General features: G+C 38.4%; 1 protein-coding gene across 2 annotated transcripts in view; it reads left to right on the top strand.

Annotated features, from left to right (window-relative positions):
- Galntl6 (polypeptide N-acetylgalactosaminyltransferase like 6) overlaps positions 1-14,109 on the top strand; it is a 1,051,497-nt gene that overhangs the window by 1,013,781 nt on the left and 23,607 nt on the right. For both annotated transcript variants that reach the window (XM_015486211.2, XM_048791957.1), the window contains one exon: positions 9,520-9,636. In XM_015486211.2, the coding sequence (XP_015341697.1) occupies positions 9,520-9,636 (117 nt within the window). The remainder of the gene's footprint in view (positions 1-9,519; positions 9,637-14,109) is intronic.

Below are 14,109 nucleotides of genomic sequence, written 5' to 3'. Positions count from 1 at the left end.
TTTTTTTTTTTTTTTTTTTTTTTTTTTTTGGAATTTGACACTAGTAATCCTTCCACCCACCGCTGGAAACTCTCCTCCCTGTCTTCGATTCTCTTCTTACTTTCCTTTTTTTTTTTCCTAGCTATTGTTTCTTTGCCCACTCTAAAAGAAGGTGATCCCAAGAGTTCCAGCTTCAATCTTCTCATCTTGATTCATATTCATAGAGTAATAAAGCATACTTACATGATTTGAACTTGTACTTATATGTGGTTCTATCAGAGTCTAAACATGAAACAGAATCACACCAACAACTTGAATAGAGAAAATTGTGATATTTAAAACAATTTTTTAGCTAATAATGGGGTGAAAGAGGACTTTAAATAGTACAAAAAAACTATTTCAAAAAGCAATAACCACTTTTAGTGTTAAGAGAATGTGAGCAAGGCAGAAATTTAAAAAGTCAGTAGAACTCTTCAGCCCTCAACCACCAACGTTGAGATCCAGACTTCATTTGACATGGTATGGCAGCCAAGACATGCACCCCAAAAGTGCTGTTAGAGAGCAATTAGAGATGGAATGGAATGGATGCTCTCAGAAGCACTCCAAAGAGAGCTGCTTTCTCCCACCCCACCCCATGTCAATTTCATCGGGGGAAAAATCACACACACACACACACACACACACACACAAGAAGCTCCACCCTTTCAGTGTTCCTCTAGGACCCCTATTAGTAAAGCACAAAATTGTATCCACTGACAAAGGAGAAATGTCTACAAGGTCCATCTTGAGAATCACAAAGTAAGTCAAAGGAGGATTTGAAATTAAGAGGCAACATACTAATAACTGGTAAAGTGGATAATGATTTCCAAACATGCATCTCTTACTCTGGTCTCTCTTCCCAATTTCAGATTTCTGGATGCTTCTGTATTAACGTTACAAAGTTACCTCAAACTCCACATATCTTCGTCATTACACACATGTAAACAGTTGTCAATGCATCAAATTACCACCTGAAAAAAAAAAAGTCTCTGGAATATACCTCTTCCTTTGAATGCATATGTTCTTTGGATATATGTCTATGCTACTACTACATAGTTTTAATTTTGTTATCAATTAGAACTAGTCCCCATTCTTACACTTGCATAAATTTCCAACTCTTTCCTGTAATCACCAGAATGTAATGCCTAAAACAAGGTTTTTTCAAAAACACCTAATAATTTCTTTGTCAACCAAACAAGATCAATATCCCTTTATGCTGATATTTACGACCTTTACAAAATGGCACCAATCTACTTCTCCAGTCTCATTTCTTATTTTATCCTAATACTACTTCTACTACTACTATTATGAAAGGTTAACATTTATTGAGCACTTAATAATAGGTCAGCTACTAATAAGCACCTTATTGTACAAACTTAATTTAAAACATCAAATTTATAAAGTGCTGCTTTCTTCATTTAACAGAAGAATATTGAAGCAAAAAGTTAAGTTACTTGCATAAGGTCACTTGGCTAGGAATGGGTGAAATCAAACAACAAACCTGGGAAATCTAACTGCAGAATCTGTGTTCCTAATCACTACATTATATGTTCTCCTAAAAATAAACAAAAGTAGGAATCAATTTAGCCAATAAGGTGAAATACTGGTATCCTGAAAAGTATAAGCATTACTTTAAAAAATTACTTTAGATACAAAAAGGGAGACCAACATACCACTTTTAAGTATTGGATAATTTAATATTGTTCAATACCAATACTACCCACAGGGAGATACAGATTCTATGCAATTCCTATCAAAATTCCAATGACCTTGGGGATTTTTTGCAAAAATAAAAAACCCATCCTAAAATTCATATGAAATATCAAGAGACCTGACAAATGAAAATAACCTTTAACCAGAACAACAAAGTTAGATAACTCACACTCTTTCAAAACATAATATTAAAAGCCATAATAATTTTTAAAAAGTGTGGTACAGGCATAAAAACAGACTCCAGTAGAATAGATTGCCAAGAAATAAACCATACATATATGATTGATTATTGTTCATCAAATGCTTGTGGGGAAACTGGGTATCCACTGCTAGTGGATTAAATTATCTCTCTCAAAAACTCATGCATTGAAGTCTGAATCACCTGTACATCAGAGTGTAACCTTATTATTATTAAATAATAATAATCATCTTAGTTAAAATGAGATTATACTGAATAGGGCAAACACCAAATCAAATATGACTAGTGTATTTATCAAAAGGGAAAATTGAGACAACAATACATACAAAGGAGAACATCCCAAGACCATGAAAACAAAAACAGAGTGATATGTCTACAAACTAAGGAATACCAAAAGATTTCCACAAGCCACCAAAAGCTAGAAGAAACGCAAGGAACCTATCTCACTCAAAATCCTCAGAAGGAGTTAATCATGTCAATACATTGATCTTGGACTTCTAGCCTCCAAACTGTGAGACCACAGGTTTGTGTTATTAATTCACCCAATGTGTGGTACTTTGTTATGGCAGCCCTAGCAAAATAATAAACTGACAAGCAAAAGAATCAGATTGAACTTAACTTTACACCAAAAGAAAATTTAACTCTAAATGGATCAAAAAATAAATGTAAGAGCTGAAACTATAAAAGTCTTAGAATATAACAGGGGAAATCTTCTTGGCAGTGGATTTGGCAATGATTTCTTAAACATGACACCAAAAACACAAATAACAAAAGAAAAAATAGATATGTCAGAGTTTATAAAAATTAAAACTTCTGTCTATCAAAATCACTATCAACAGAATAAAAAGGCAACTCACTGAGAGAAAATATTTGCTTATCATATACATAAATAAGGGATTGATATCCATAATATATAAAGAACTCCTAAAATTCAACAGCAGAAACACAAACAACTCAAAAAGTGGGCAAAGGACCTGAATAGACATTTATCCAAAGAGGGTATAAAAATGCCATGAAAAAGTGTTCAACATCATTAGTCACTGGGGAAATGCAAATGAAAACCACAGTGAGAAACCACAGCATACCCACTAGGTTGGCTGTTATTTAAAAAAAAAATGAAGAACAAGTATTGGCAAGGGTATATAGAAATTGAAACTGTTATACATTGCTGGCAGGAATATAAAATGGTGCAGCCACTGTGGAAAACTATTTGGCAGTTCCTCCAAAAAGTTAAATAAAGAATTACTATACAACCCAGAAATTCTACTCCTAAATATAAACCAAAAAGAATTCAAACCAAGGATGAGAACTGATATTTGTATGCCAATGTTCACAGAAGGATTATTCATAGTAGCCCAAAAGTGGAAAAAGCCCAAGTTTTCATCAATAGATAAATAAATGGGTAAACAAACATGGTGTGTGTGTGTGTGTAAATATCATTCTGCCTTAAAAAAGAATGAAGTTCTGATACATACTACAGCAAGAATAAATCCTGAATACACTGTGCTAAGTGAAATAGGCCAGACACAAAATAACAAACATGGAATGCTCCCACTGATATGAGCTATCTAGACTAAATAAATTCATAGTAGAACAGACATTATCAGGGGATGGGAATTATTAATGGCTTAATGAATATGGTTTGTATAATAAAAAAAAGTTTGGAAATAGATAGTGGTGATGATGGATACACAGCATTTTAAATAATTTGGTGTCACTGAATTAAACATTTAAAATGGTTAAAATGGCCAAGATATGTATATATACATACATATATGTATATATATATATATATGTACATATGTTTGTGTGTGTGTGTATACATATATATATGACATTATCAAGATTAACTGTGAGGCCAACTGAAGAACAGGTCTGTGAAAATCTTCAGTTGTGGTCTTGTGGGGACATCTCAAAGTACAATAGAAATATGATCTGATTGTGCCAATCACCCCATTTGCCATTATAGATGACTTAGCTGAAAAAATAAAACATTTCCTGATCTACTGTCATGTATAACTAAAACAACACACACACACACACACACACATACACAAATAATAATAATAATAATAATAATAATAAACATTTCCTGACCACTACAATGTAACAGATCCTGTGCTAAGCAATGGGCATGCATCCTCACAACTACCCTCTGAGGGATGATTGTCCTCATTTTGCAAACCTTAAGTACAGTCAGACCAAATCATTTGCCGTTCCCTAAAAAAAAAAAAAAAAAAAAAAAGGTCTTGCAGTAGTTACCGAGATGGCACTGAAAGCAAAGAAGGAAGCTCACTCCTCCCAAGCTGAAGCCAAACTAAAACCCTTAAAAAACAGAAGGTAACGCTGGAAGGTGTTCACACTAACAAACAAACAAAAGAGACCCACACATCCCCCACCTCAGGATACTGTGGATCCAGAGGCAGTCCAAATATCCTAGGAAGAACACCCCAGGACAGACAAGCTTAAGCTTAACCGCTCCATCATCAAGTTCCCCTGACCACTGAGTCTGCCATGAAGAAGCTAGAAGACAATAAACTCATGTTCATTGTGGATGTCAAGACCAAGGATCACCACAAGAGGCTAAGAAGAAGCTCGGTAAGACTGAGTAGCCAAGGTCAACACCATGATCAAGCCGGAAGGAAAGAAAAAGTCAGATGTTCATTTGACTCCTGATTATGATACTTCGGATGTTGGCAACAAAATCAAGATGGTATAAACTGAGTCTGGCTAATTCTAAATACACACTTTTTTCATCATTAAAAAAAAAAAGTCTAGGTGTGCAGCTCAATGGTAGAGAATGTGCTTAGCATGCACACACACGAGCTCCTTACACTGTCAGACATCAATGTTTATGTTTATTTCTGATCCCTGTGGCTACAGTGTCATACCTCACTCTCTAGTTTCAGTCCTCTCATTCCCCAGGGCCCCTTCCAATATCAACAGTTCTAAGTGCTTCAGGTTGTCTTGCTTAGAATTGATCATTTCCCCTTCAGACTGCACTTAGCATTTTGTCACTTAAGAAGATGCCTTTGAGGCCCTGTCTCCCCTAAGAACGTTGTAGGTTCCTGGAGAGCAGTAGCCAGTTTTTCTTGGTCTTTGAATTTCCATTCATGCTTCCCAAAGAGACTTTCCTTCAGAAAAAAACCTTGAATGTTAACATTTTTACAAATAGAAGGACTGAGCTTTAACAAGGAGCTCAAACCTAAGGTTATAGGGAAACTCATTTGTACCTCATGAGCAGAATCCAGACCTGATGGGTCTGCATTCTGTTCTCTCTCCCTCTACTAGTGACTTCTGTCCTTCTAGCCCTGTTTATAAATTTGCCTTCTGAAATCACCCAAACTCCATTAAGGGAAGCATCTTAATCCCTTTTGCCCTATTAAAAAATTTACAACCAGAAATATTGCCAGTCTCAAACTTCTCTTCCACCCCAGTTCTCTCTAACATCCTGATCAGAGCATAAGATGTTCAAAGGAGATGATTCTTTTCTGATCTTTTCCTGCATACCTAGTATCTAGCCCAGTGCCTGGACATAGCAGGCACTTAATAAATATTTGTGGAATGAGTAATGAACCACTGTTTTACTTAAAAGACCCAAGGCCATGGGGAGGAATTAGCAAACCATGAGTGCAGGAAGCCATCCACGAATTACATGAGGATCTTCTCTCGGCATGGAAACCAGGGAGATTTAGGTCTGGCCTTGGGAACTATCTGTGGCTCTCCCTTGGCAATAGATTGCCCAATGCATGTGATCTTTATCTCCGCTCTGCTAGGAAGATTGCTCATAGTAGCTCTGGAGATGGGCATAACCCATTAGGAACTGGACAGCCCACCTTTAACCTCTTTTGATGAAGAACATTCTGTGGAAGGCCTTTGATGTTTCCCGATATAAATAAAGCAGGTGCAGTTTCCATTTTGCCATAGTCTAGAAAGCTCAATCCGTCTGATCTGCTTGCCCATCCTGTCCCCCACTTTTGAAAGTACTTTCTGTGTTCTGTGGGTTTTTTCTCCATTCTATTTTTCTTAGCTTTTATTTCTCAGCCATCCCATTCCACGGAGGGGAACCCCATTTCCACCACCCACGCGGGTCGTGGGCAAGACACAAGTTCTCATTTGTTGAGCCAAGACCTCTCTCTCAAGCCAACTGCATGACCTGTCCCACACCTACTAACCACCTTGCTATTTGTGCCACACTCTGCTTCTCTTGTATCTCTTTTATCAAAGCCTCCTGTGTCAGGAATAAATAAAACCATGTTAGAGCTGAGCCTGAATCCTCTTGCAGACCTAAAGAAAACATTTGCTCTCTGCCAGACCTCTTCCCAATTCCAAAAAGAATTCATCTCTATAACTGATGTCTATAATTCTGTCATGCACCATGATTCTCTCTTCCTTCGTTTTTCTCCTTCTTCTCACACACTCCTAGTCAGATACCACCTCACTTTCTAAGCTGTTGGGCCTCTCTCAGGACTCCTGTACACGTGTTAATGATGCTAAGCCCTGAAGTTGAACATGAAAGAAGTGAAGCCTGACAATGATCTCTTCTGTCATAGACTCATTTAGTAATCCACGTCTAGATTTGGGGCATGTATATATGTGTAAGTTGCTGTGCCTTCAGCCACAGATGCAGAGCCCATGGAAAAAATTGAAATCATTTGCCAATAGTCTTGTCTACGTTTTATTTTTTTAAAAAAAAAAAACTTATTCCAATGAATAAATAAGTTGGAGGATCATTCTCTTGGAATGGTATTTACCTGTTCATTTTGATGGAGTCATGCTTGGAGCAAAGGAAAAGCTACAAATGTGTGCAGAAGAGGTGGCAATAAGAAGATAAGGGAGGGGGGGAAAGCCAGCGAGAATGGCCGGATATTAGTCTTGTCTCCAGCTGCCTACCTTATCCTGTAGTGAACTCTCAGCATTTCCTCTCTGGCACAACTTTCTGCTGGAATTTACACAGATGTAGACAATTATGCCTTTGAAACTTGAAATTTGGCTTCCAAAGCAGTTTATCCCTTTGTCTACACAGATGCCATTTAAGTGAGAATTTAGAAAATTCAGTAGTTTAGAAAATGGTATCCTCCATCCCGGCCCCTCTCCTTTCAAGCTCATAACATCTGAAAACAAGAAGAGGGCCTCCCATAGGCTTGGAGTGCCTCCACCTGCAGATTTGGCACGTTTGCCAACGTGGTGTCCTTGACTTGTGCGTGTCCTTGTCTTTCTCCTTTTCCAAGAGCAGAGTCCCTCCAGTGGGTGAGTTCAAATGCTGGCTCACAAAGAAATTCAAACCTGTCCCTCTGTGGCCAAGTAGCCATGCACCTACAAGCAGCTGCCCTCCCCCTACTCCAAATGTGGTTCTAGACTCAATAATAGTACCCCAAAGATGTCTTCAGTATAAAAATTGATACTGGTTCTCTAAGGAAAGTGTATCCATGAGTTAAATGGCTCAGGAATGAACAGAGATGCTAGGCACACACTTATAATTCCAGTGACTCTGGAGGCTGAGGCAGGAGGATTACCAGCCTCAGTAGCTTAGAGAGACCCTGATAAAAAGAACTGAGTATGTAGCTCAGTGGCAAAGTGCCCCTTGGTTTTACCAAAATAAATTAACTAATAATCAACAGAGAGGTACCTGCCCAGAGTTCTAGTAGGTGTTGTTCACATCACAGACAGCTTGAAAAAAACCAACACACTGGGCTCCAATAAAGAGTTAAAATAGGAGCTTTATAAGAGTGTGTAAGGCTCAGGATAGCTATAGCAAAATTTAATTTGGACTTCCAATTGTTTATATTTTACCAGAGAAACACCATCACACATGAAGAAATTGATTGTACAAATACAAAACCCTTTTTTTTTTTCCTGTGCTGGGGACCAAACCCAGGGTCTTATGCATGCCAAGCAAGCATGTTACATCCCAGTCCCAGAAACAGCATAACTATACTATTGGCTCCCAAGATCCCAAAGGAAAGTTTCTTCCTGGTCCTTGTTTTAGGGGAATGGAGAAATGGTTAAAGGAGTGAGTAAAACAGGTACATTCTGAGGACCAGCCAAGTTCATCCCCTGTTTTGGATCTCCCATGTTTCTGAGAAGAAGGAAGAAATTCATTTATAAGGCTTAGGAAGCAGCCATTTTCCCTAATTCGGGCTTCAAATCTGGAGTTGATAGGTTCCGGGAAAATGGAAACCAAAGTCCTTGTATGTATCTACTTACAGTTTTGTTAGTTTGTCGTTTGGTTTTGCAAAATGTCATAGCTTTCCTTGAATTCAGAGAGGTCTGTAGGCCAAACCAGGTTAGGAACTGTAGTTCTGTATTCTGCTTTATTTCACATTACCCTTACATCAAAGCAACACTGAAATTAGTAATGGAAGATGAGCCCAAACTGTTGTCAAGTTCCCTGAATAAGGAAACTCATATGCACCACATGGATCTCCTCCCAAAATACATTATACCAATTTCTATTCCTAGAGTAAGTGAAATATGAACCATCTCCCACCAGCACATCATCCCTGTCCCTCATCATTTATTCCTTTCATGATACCCATTGTTTTCAAATAACTTTCTCTGCCTCATTTCCCCACACAAATAAGAATGGGCCCAGTGGGGGACATTCTTCTGTTGTGAGAGACTCCCTAGCTTATCTACTCATTCCAGGCAAAAGAACTTGATGCAAATTGTCAGTTGGGCTCATCCTATTTTTATTTCCATTGTTAAACATACCTAAAGAGCTTATCATAATCCAGGACTATATAAAGGCCTAAAAAAAACTGAGATAATGGAACATAACTAGCTTGTATACTAAGTACCCAACTAAAAACACGATCCAACTGTACCCAAGGCTGCAGTGTGACACTGGCAGCAGGACTGGTGCAATCTTAAGGTGGGAAGATTTGACAAAGGACCTGTCTCTGCCCAGATTCTGTTGCTACCTTTCACTGTTTACACTTAACTTTTCAAAGTTCAGACTTCATGTAAAGGATCTTCATCCAATAGAGTATTTCATGGATAGATAGTCTTTCCCATTTTGCTCATCCTCTAGGGAGACATTTAATTCATCATACAGGGGAAAGGTTAAATGATGACAACAGGTATAGATCAAGACCTGTCACAGCCAACCTGGAACAAAAGGCCATCATGTCCTCCTGCCCAGGGCCATAAAGTTTGCCCTGTACCACACACTGCATCTGCATCACCTGCCTGGGATTCGATCTCACTTCCCACCAGGATGGTAATGATAGAAAGTTCTTGAAGCAGCAAGATAACAAATTCCAAGTTAACCACTATCTGAAAAAGAAAAATCTCCCACTTCTAGAGATGGAGAGCTCCCTGTTTCTCACTGTATTGTATTATCAACATGTTTCTTTGCTGAGGAGAGCTGAAGTCTGCTGTTTGACAGGCTCATATTCTCCCACATATAAAGTAGCATGTTTAACTTCCTTCATTTTCTCCAAAGATTGTGTTCAAACTCAAGGCATCATTCTAACCACGTAATCGAAAAGACAATGTTATTACCTAATCTATAGGAATGTCAGGAGGTAGCAATACAATAATATTTTTTTAAGTGTCCTGTTCAACATTCTTTCCTCTTTCCACAGATTCGGAACGTGGCAGCGAATCTCTGCGTGGACAGTAAGCACGGAGCCACAGGAACCGAGCTGAGGCTGGACATTTGTGTCAAGGATGGTTCTGAAAGGACGTGGTCCCATGAACAGGTACGTGAGAAGTCATGGGCGAGGAGGCGGTGGGGGTCTGAGGCAGGTGTGGAGGGATGTGGTGGCAGCAAGTCTCCAGGTGGAACACGTGGGACCTGTAACAAGGTGGTGGATCTGTCACTGACCAGCTCTGTAGTTAAGTGAATCACTCTACTTCTTTCTGTTTCTTCTCAGAGCCATTGTGATAATCAGTTGAGATATGGATACAAATATGCTTTCAATTATAGGAAGGATGGTAGAATTGTCCGCTGTGACATGAATCTAATTGCCTTTCCAAGAATGATACTTTTCAAGATGAAAAAAAAAAAATCCTGCAGAGTGCTAGGAAAAGCTTCCAACAAAATTTCATGATTTTGATGGAAGACTCTATAATGTTCTGTGTTTGGGATCTCATCTAATTTTCTTTTTTCCTTTTGGCTGTGTATCCAAAAGAAAAACACATGCATCTTTGTTGTTGTAGTAATAGTTTTTAATCTTAGGCATGAAGGATAACTGGGCAGTAACACCCCAACATGGACTTCATAGGATACTCCATGTATTGCTTTTGATTGAAACACATTTCAATGCAACTCAATTTAGGTGGGGTGTGATTCTAATCCAATGTGAAACTTGAAAGTTCTTATAAGGGGTTTTCCTTACACTATGCCATTGGTGAAAGAGAAAAGATAGTAGGTAAAATCCTGTCTGCCTCCTTTTGTTGTTTAATTTTGAATTATAAAATATGTCAATAGGAAAATATAGAAAATTTAGCAGATATTTATGCATGCATTACATGGATTTAATAATGATTGACAGCTACTGCCATACTTTAAAAAGAAAAAAAATGAAATAGATACCATTAGAGCCCTTTCTCCATCCTATTCCCCTCTCCCCTTTGCAGAAGGATTCATTCCAAGGTCAGGGTAGTATGTTTTACGAGTACTTCAATTTCCCAAAATTGTTCACAGTGCCTTTCTTATGAAAACTGAAAAAGTGAGCAAGAGTTCCCAAAAGGCATTACTGCGCTCCTACAGCTGTACTCCTTATGTGTCTATCTTGTGTACTGGACCAGGAATAAGCCCAGTTTGGGCATGCTTCAGTTGTGAAGAGACATCTTATGTCTCATTCAAGGCAAAAAAAAAGAAAAGAAAAAGAAAAGCTTCGTTAAAATTATTAGTTGTATAATTACCATGATCAGCCTCGAATGCTAAGGAGTTGTTCATATACAGAGATTCAGTGTGTTGGCACCTCCTTCTCCCCACTCCCCTGCCCTTTCCTATCTCACCTCCACCCTGCATTACAGTCAGAGCACCAGGATGCTACAAAAACAGAAAAAGACCATGTCCAGAGCACAGTCCAAAATCAATCCAATCAAACAACACCTCCTGTCAGCCATCTAACCACTTACCAGTCCTTACAATTTCACCCCTCAACCTCGCTATGTTCTAGAAGGATCATGAACTTTGTAGTCAGCCCAGATTTCAGTTTAAACTATGTGGCCATGTGAAATTGTTCAATCTTTTTAGGCCACAGTTTGTCCATATTTAAACAAGGATAATACCCACTTCCTGGATGGGGTTATATGAGAAGGAATTATAGCCATGATACAACAGCATCTTGCACATGAAGTAAATGCAGAAAAAATACATTTCCCTCTGCCTTCTCATACACACTCATAAAGTTACTTTATGCTAATATCAAATCAGAAATCCCTCTTGGGTCCAAGGCAGTGATGACTTGGGCTCCATTTGTTCATTCCCAGCATAGTCACCAAATACTAGTTACCATTCTCTCCAACATATCCTGCAGTGTGGGACACTTACCCACTGGGTTTTACAGAAGGTTCTGTGGCTTCAGGATTTAATGATAACAATCAAATATTAGGGTAAGCAGACTTGTTTCTTCCTTTCTCTATCTATCTCTTTCTATAAGCACCACAGGGATGTTTCTAGAAGAACAATGTTGGCTCTTACCTCCAAGGAGCAATTCTGACTTCAGTCTGGGAGCAATAGAGAATGCTCAGGAGGTTATCAGTCAGACTGGCATCCAAGGAACAAACGTGTATTTATAAAAGAAAGAAGAAAAATGAAGAAGTTATATAGAAAAGATTTGACTCTTGAGCTAAAATTTGTCTCCACCACTTCCTATTCAGCCTATCCAGAGAAAATTAATAATCCAGGGAAAACATTCTAAACCAGCTGTTTAGTATGAAAGACACCTGCCTGGATGCCTGAATCAGGTTGAATATTTCCATTCAGTAATATTCTAGAATGAAATTGGCTCAGGTCTGAAAATTCTATTTGACAGCTAAAAACGAATATAAGCAAAACCAATTCTATTACACACACTTTAAAAATTATTGGTTCATTTTCCCCCCTTAGGCTAAACTGCAAAAATCTATGGCATGTAATTTAAGAAATGGTCACCAGAGGGCAGCACTAGACAAGCAGAAAACTACATGAGCAGAACAAAAGCATGGGTTTGTAAAGAAATAGTTGCAAGGAATAATAATAAAGAGGAGGCAGAGACAAGGTACAGAGGCAGGGAAGGTGCAGAGTGGCTCTTTGTCCAAGCTGCCACATTTATTTATAACAATAGGTTACATTAGGTCATTAGTACCATAACCACATTATTGTTTAGAGTATCAGTAAGGTTGCTTATTCTGCAGTTACATTTCACAGTTACAATATGCAATGTTAGGAGCATTGTGCAGTCCTTAAGAAAGTCCATTGTCTGAAGTTACTGTTACGTGGGCAGCTCCAGGAGCACCAGAGCTTGATGAAACATCGTAGTTATCTAGTAAACAAGTTCTTCTATTCCCAGGAGCTATGTGCCTGCAATCAAGGTTGAGGCTTGATGAGGCTCTAACAAAGAGGCATCTCAGGGCATTGCCATACCAGCTAGACATAGCACATATATTAGCTATATTATTAAATCCTAAGAGAGATTACAGGCCATTCTAGGGGTGGGAAATAGGGTGCCTATTAACCCCTGGGAGTTTTCTCACCTGAGGAACGCTTCCCTGTACATTTCCACGGTCAGAATCTCTACACCGGTTAATATAGGTCTTTTTTAAAAAAATTCTCAGTCTCTGGAGATCCCCAAAATGAAGCTACCAGATTAAAGGTTGACTGGAGGTAAAAAATGATTCCTATTTGAAATATGTCTCATCATCACATATTGACTTGGAAACTAAAATATTACAAATGGCTGCCTTTCCCAGTAATTAAACTATAACCTTTCTTCCATATATTATTCAATGATTTATAAGAGTTATAATTCATTCTCTTACACTTAAATTAAAAGTCCTGAATGAAAAGTATATCAGAACATGAAAATTAAGGACATTCTTTTTTTTTAATTGGTTGTTCAAAACATTACAAAACTCTTGACATATCATATTTCATACATTAGATTCAAGTGGGTTATGAACTCCCATTTTTACCCCAAATACAGATTGCAGAATCACATCGGTTACACATCCACATTTTTACATAATGCCATATTAGTAACTGTTGTATTCTACTACCTTTCCTATCCTCTACTATCCCCCCTCCCCTCCCCTCCCATCTTCTCTCTCTACCCCATCTACTGTAATTCATTTCTCTCCTTGTTTTTTTTTTCCCATTCCCCTCATCACCTCTTATATGTAATTTTGTATAACAATGAGGGTCTCCTTAATTCAAAAAGATTTAAAAGGGGGTCCCCATTGGAGTTGAAGTGATTCCTTTAAAAAAATTTTTTTAATGAAACAATAAAATAAAAATGTTACATGGGAAACAAAGGAAAGTCCACTGAAGCACTATTAAAAGAAAATGTCCTTTGTTGCAGAACACTAGTCCTGACTAATCTGGCTTCTGTGAAGGAAGCAGATGTATGATTCATGCTTCCAGGGTGATCTATTTAGCTATTTGATATCACTGGAGCATTGTGTGCTGGCTCTCTGTTTCCTTTAGGGAACAAGAAAGAAAAATAAAAATAGATCCAAGTAAGACTGTAAGGTCTGGAAAGGAGACTCCCTAACTCCCATGATGAGTGCAGAGGAGAGGGGAGGGGGAGGCATTCCCCTTGGCCTACTTTGACTGCTCCCACTCTGCTAGCAGCAGCTCTGACCTCATGCTGGGGAGGAAGCAGAGCAGCAGAGGAAGCAGGCAAGTGCCCCCTTTGCAAGACCTGAAGGAGAGATACACAGAGGTGGAAGCAAGTCAACACCTGCAGGGAAAGGACAAATTCCTTTCCTTTGGGAAAAACACTCTCACCATCAGGACAGAGCATACTCATGGGGAAAAACTGCAAGGAAAATCACACTGTATCTCACCCGATTTCACATAACAATGAAATAAAATATAACTACCCACAGAGAGAAAAAAATATTTTCAATTGTCTCAAATCAGATAGAAGAAGATCAGTGTATTTGTAGTTCCCAGCCTAGTGAGTTTATTCAGATAATACAATACAGACCAAGCAGCATTACACATACCACATGAATATTTA

The sequence above is a fragment of the Marmota marmota genome, unplaced genomic scaffold (genome assembly GCF_001458135.2).
Source record: "Marmota marmota marmota unplaced genomic scaffold, marMar, whole genome shotgun sequence".
NCBI lineage: Eukaryota > Metazoa > Chordata > Mammalia > Rodentia > Sciuridae > Marmota > Marmota marmota.
This window is presented reverse-complemented; position numbering and strand designations above follow the sequence as displayed.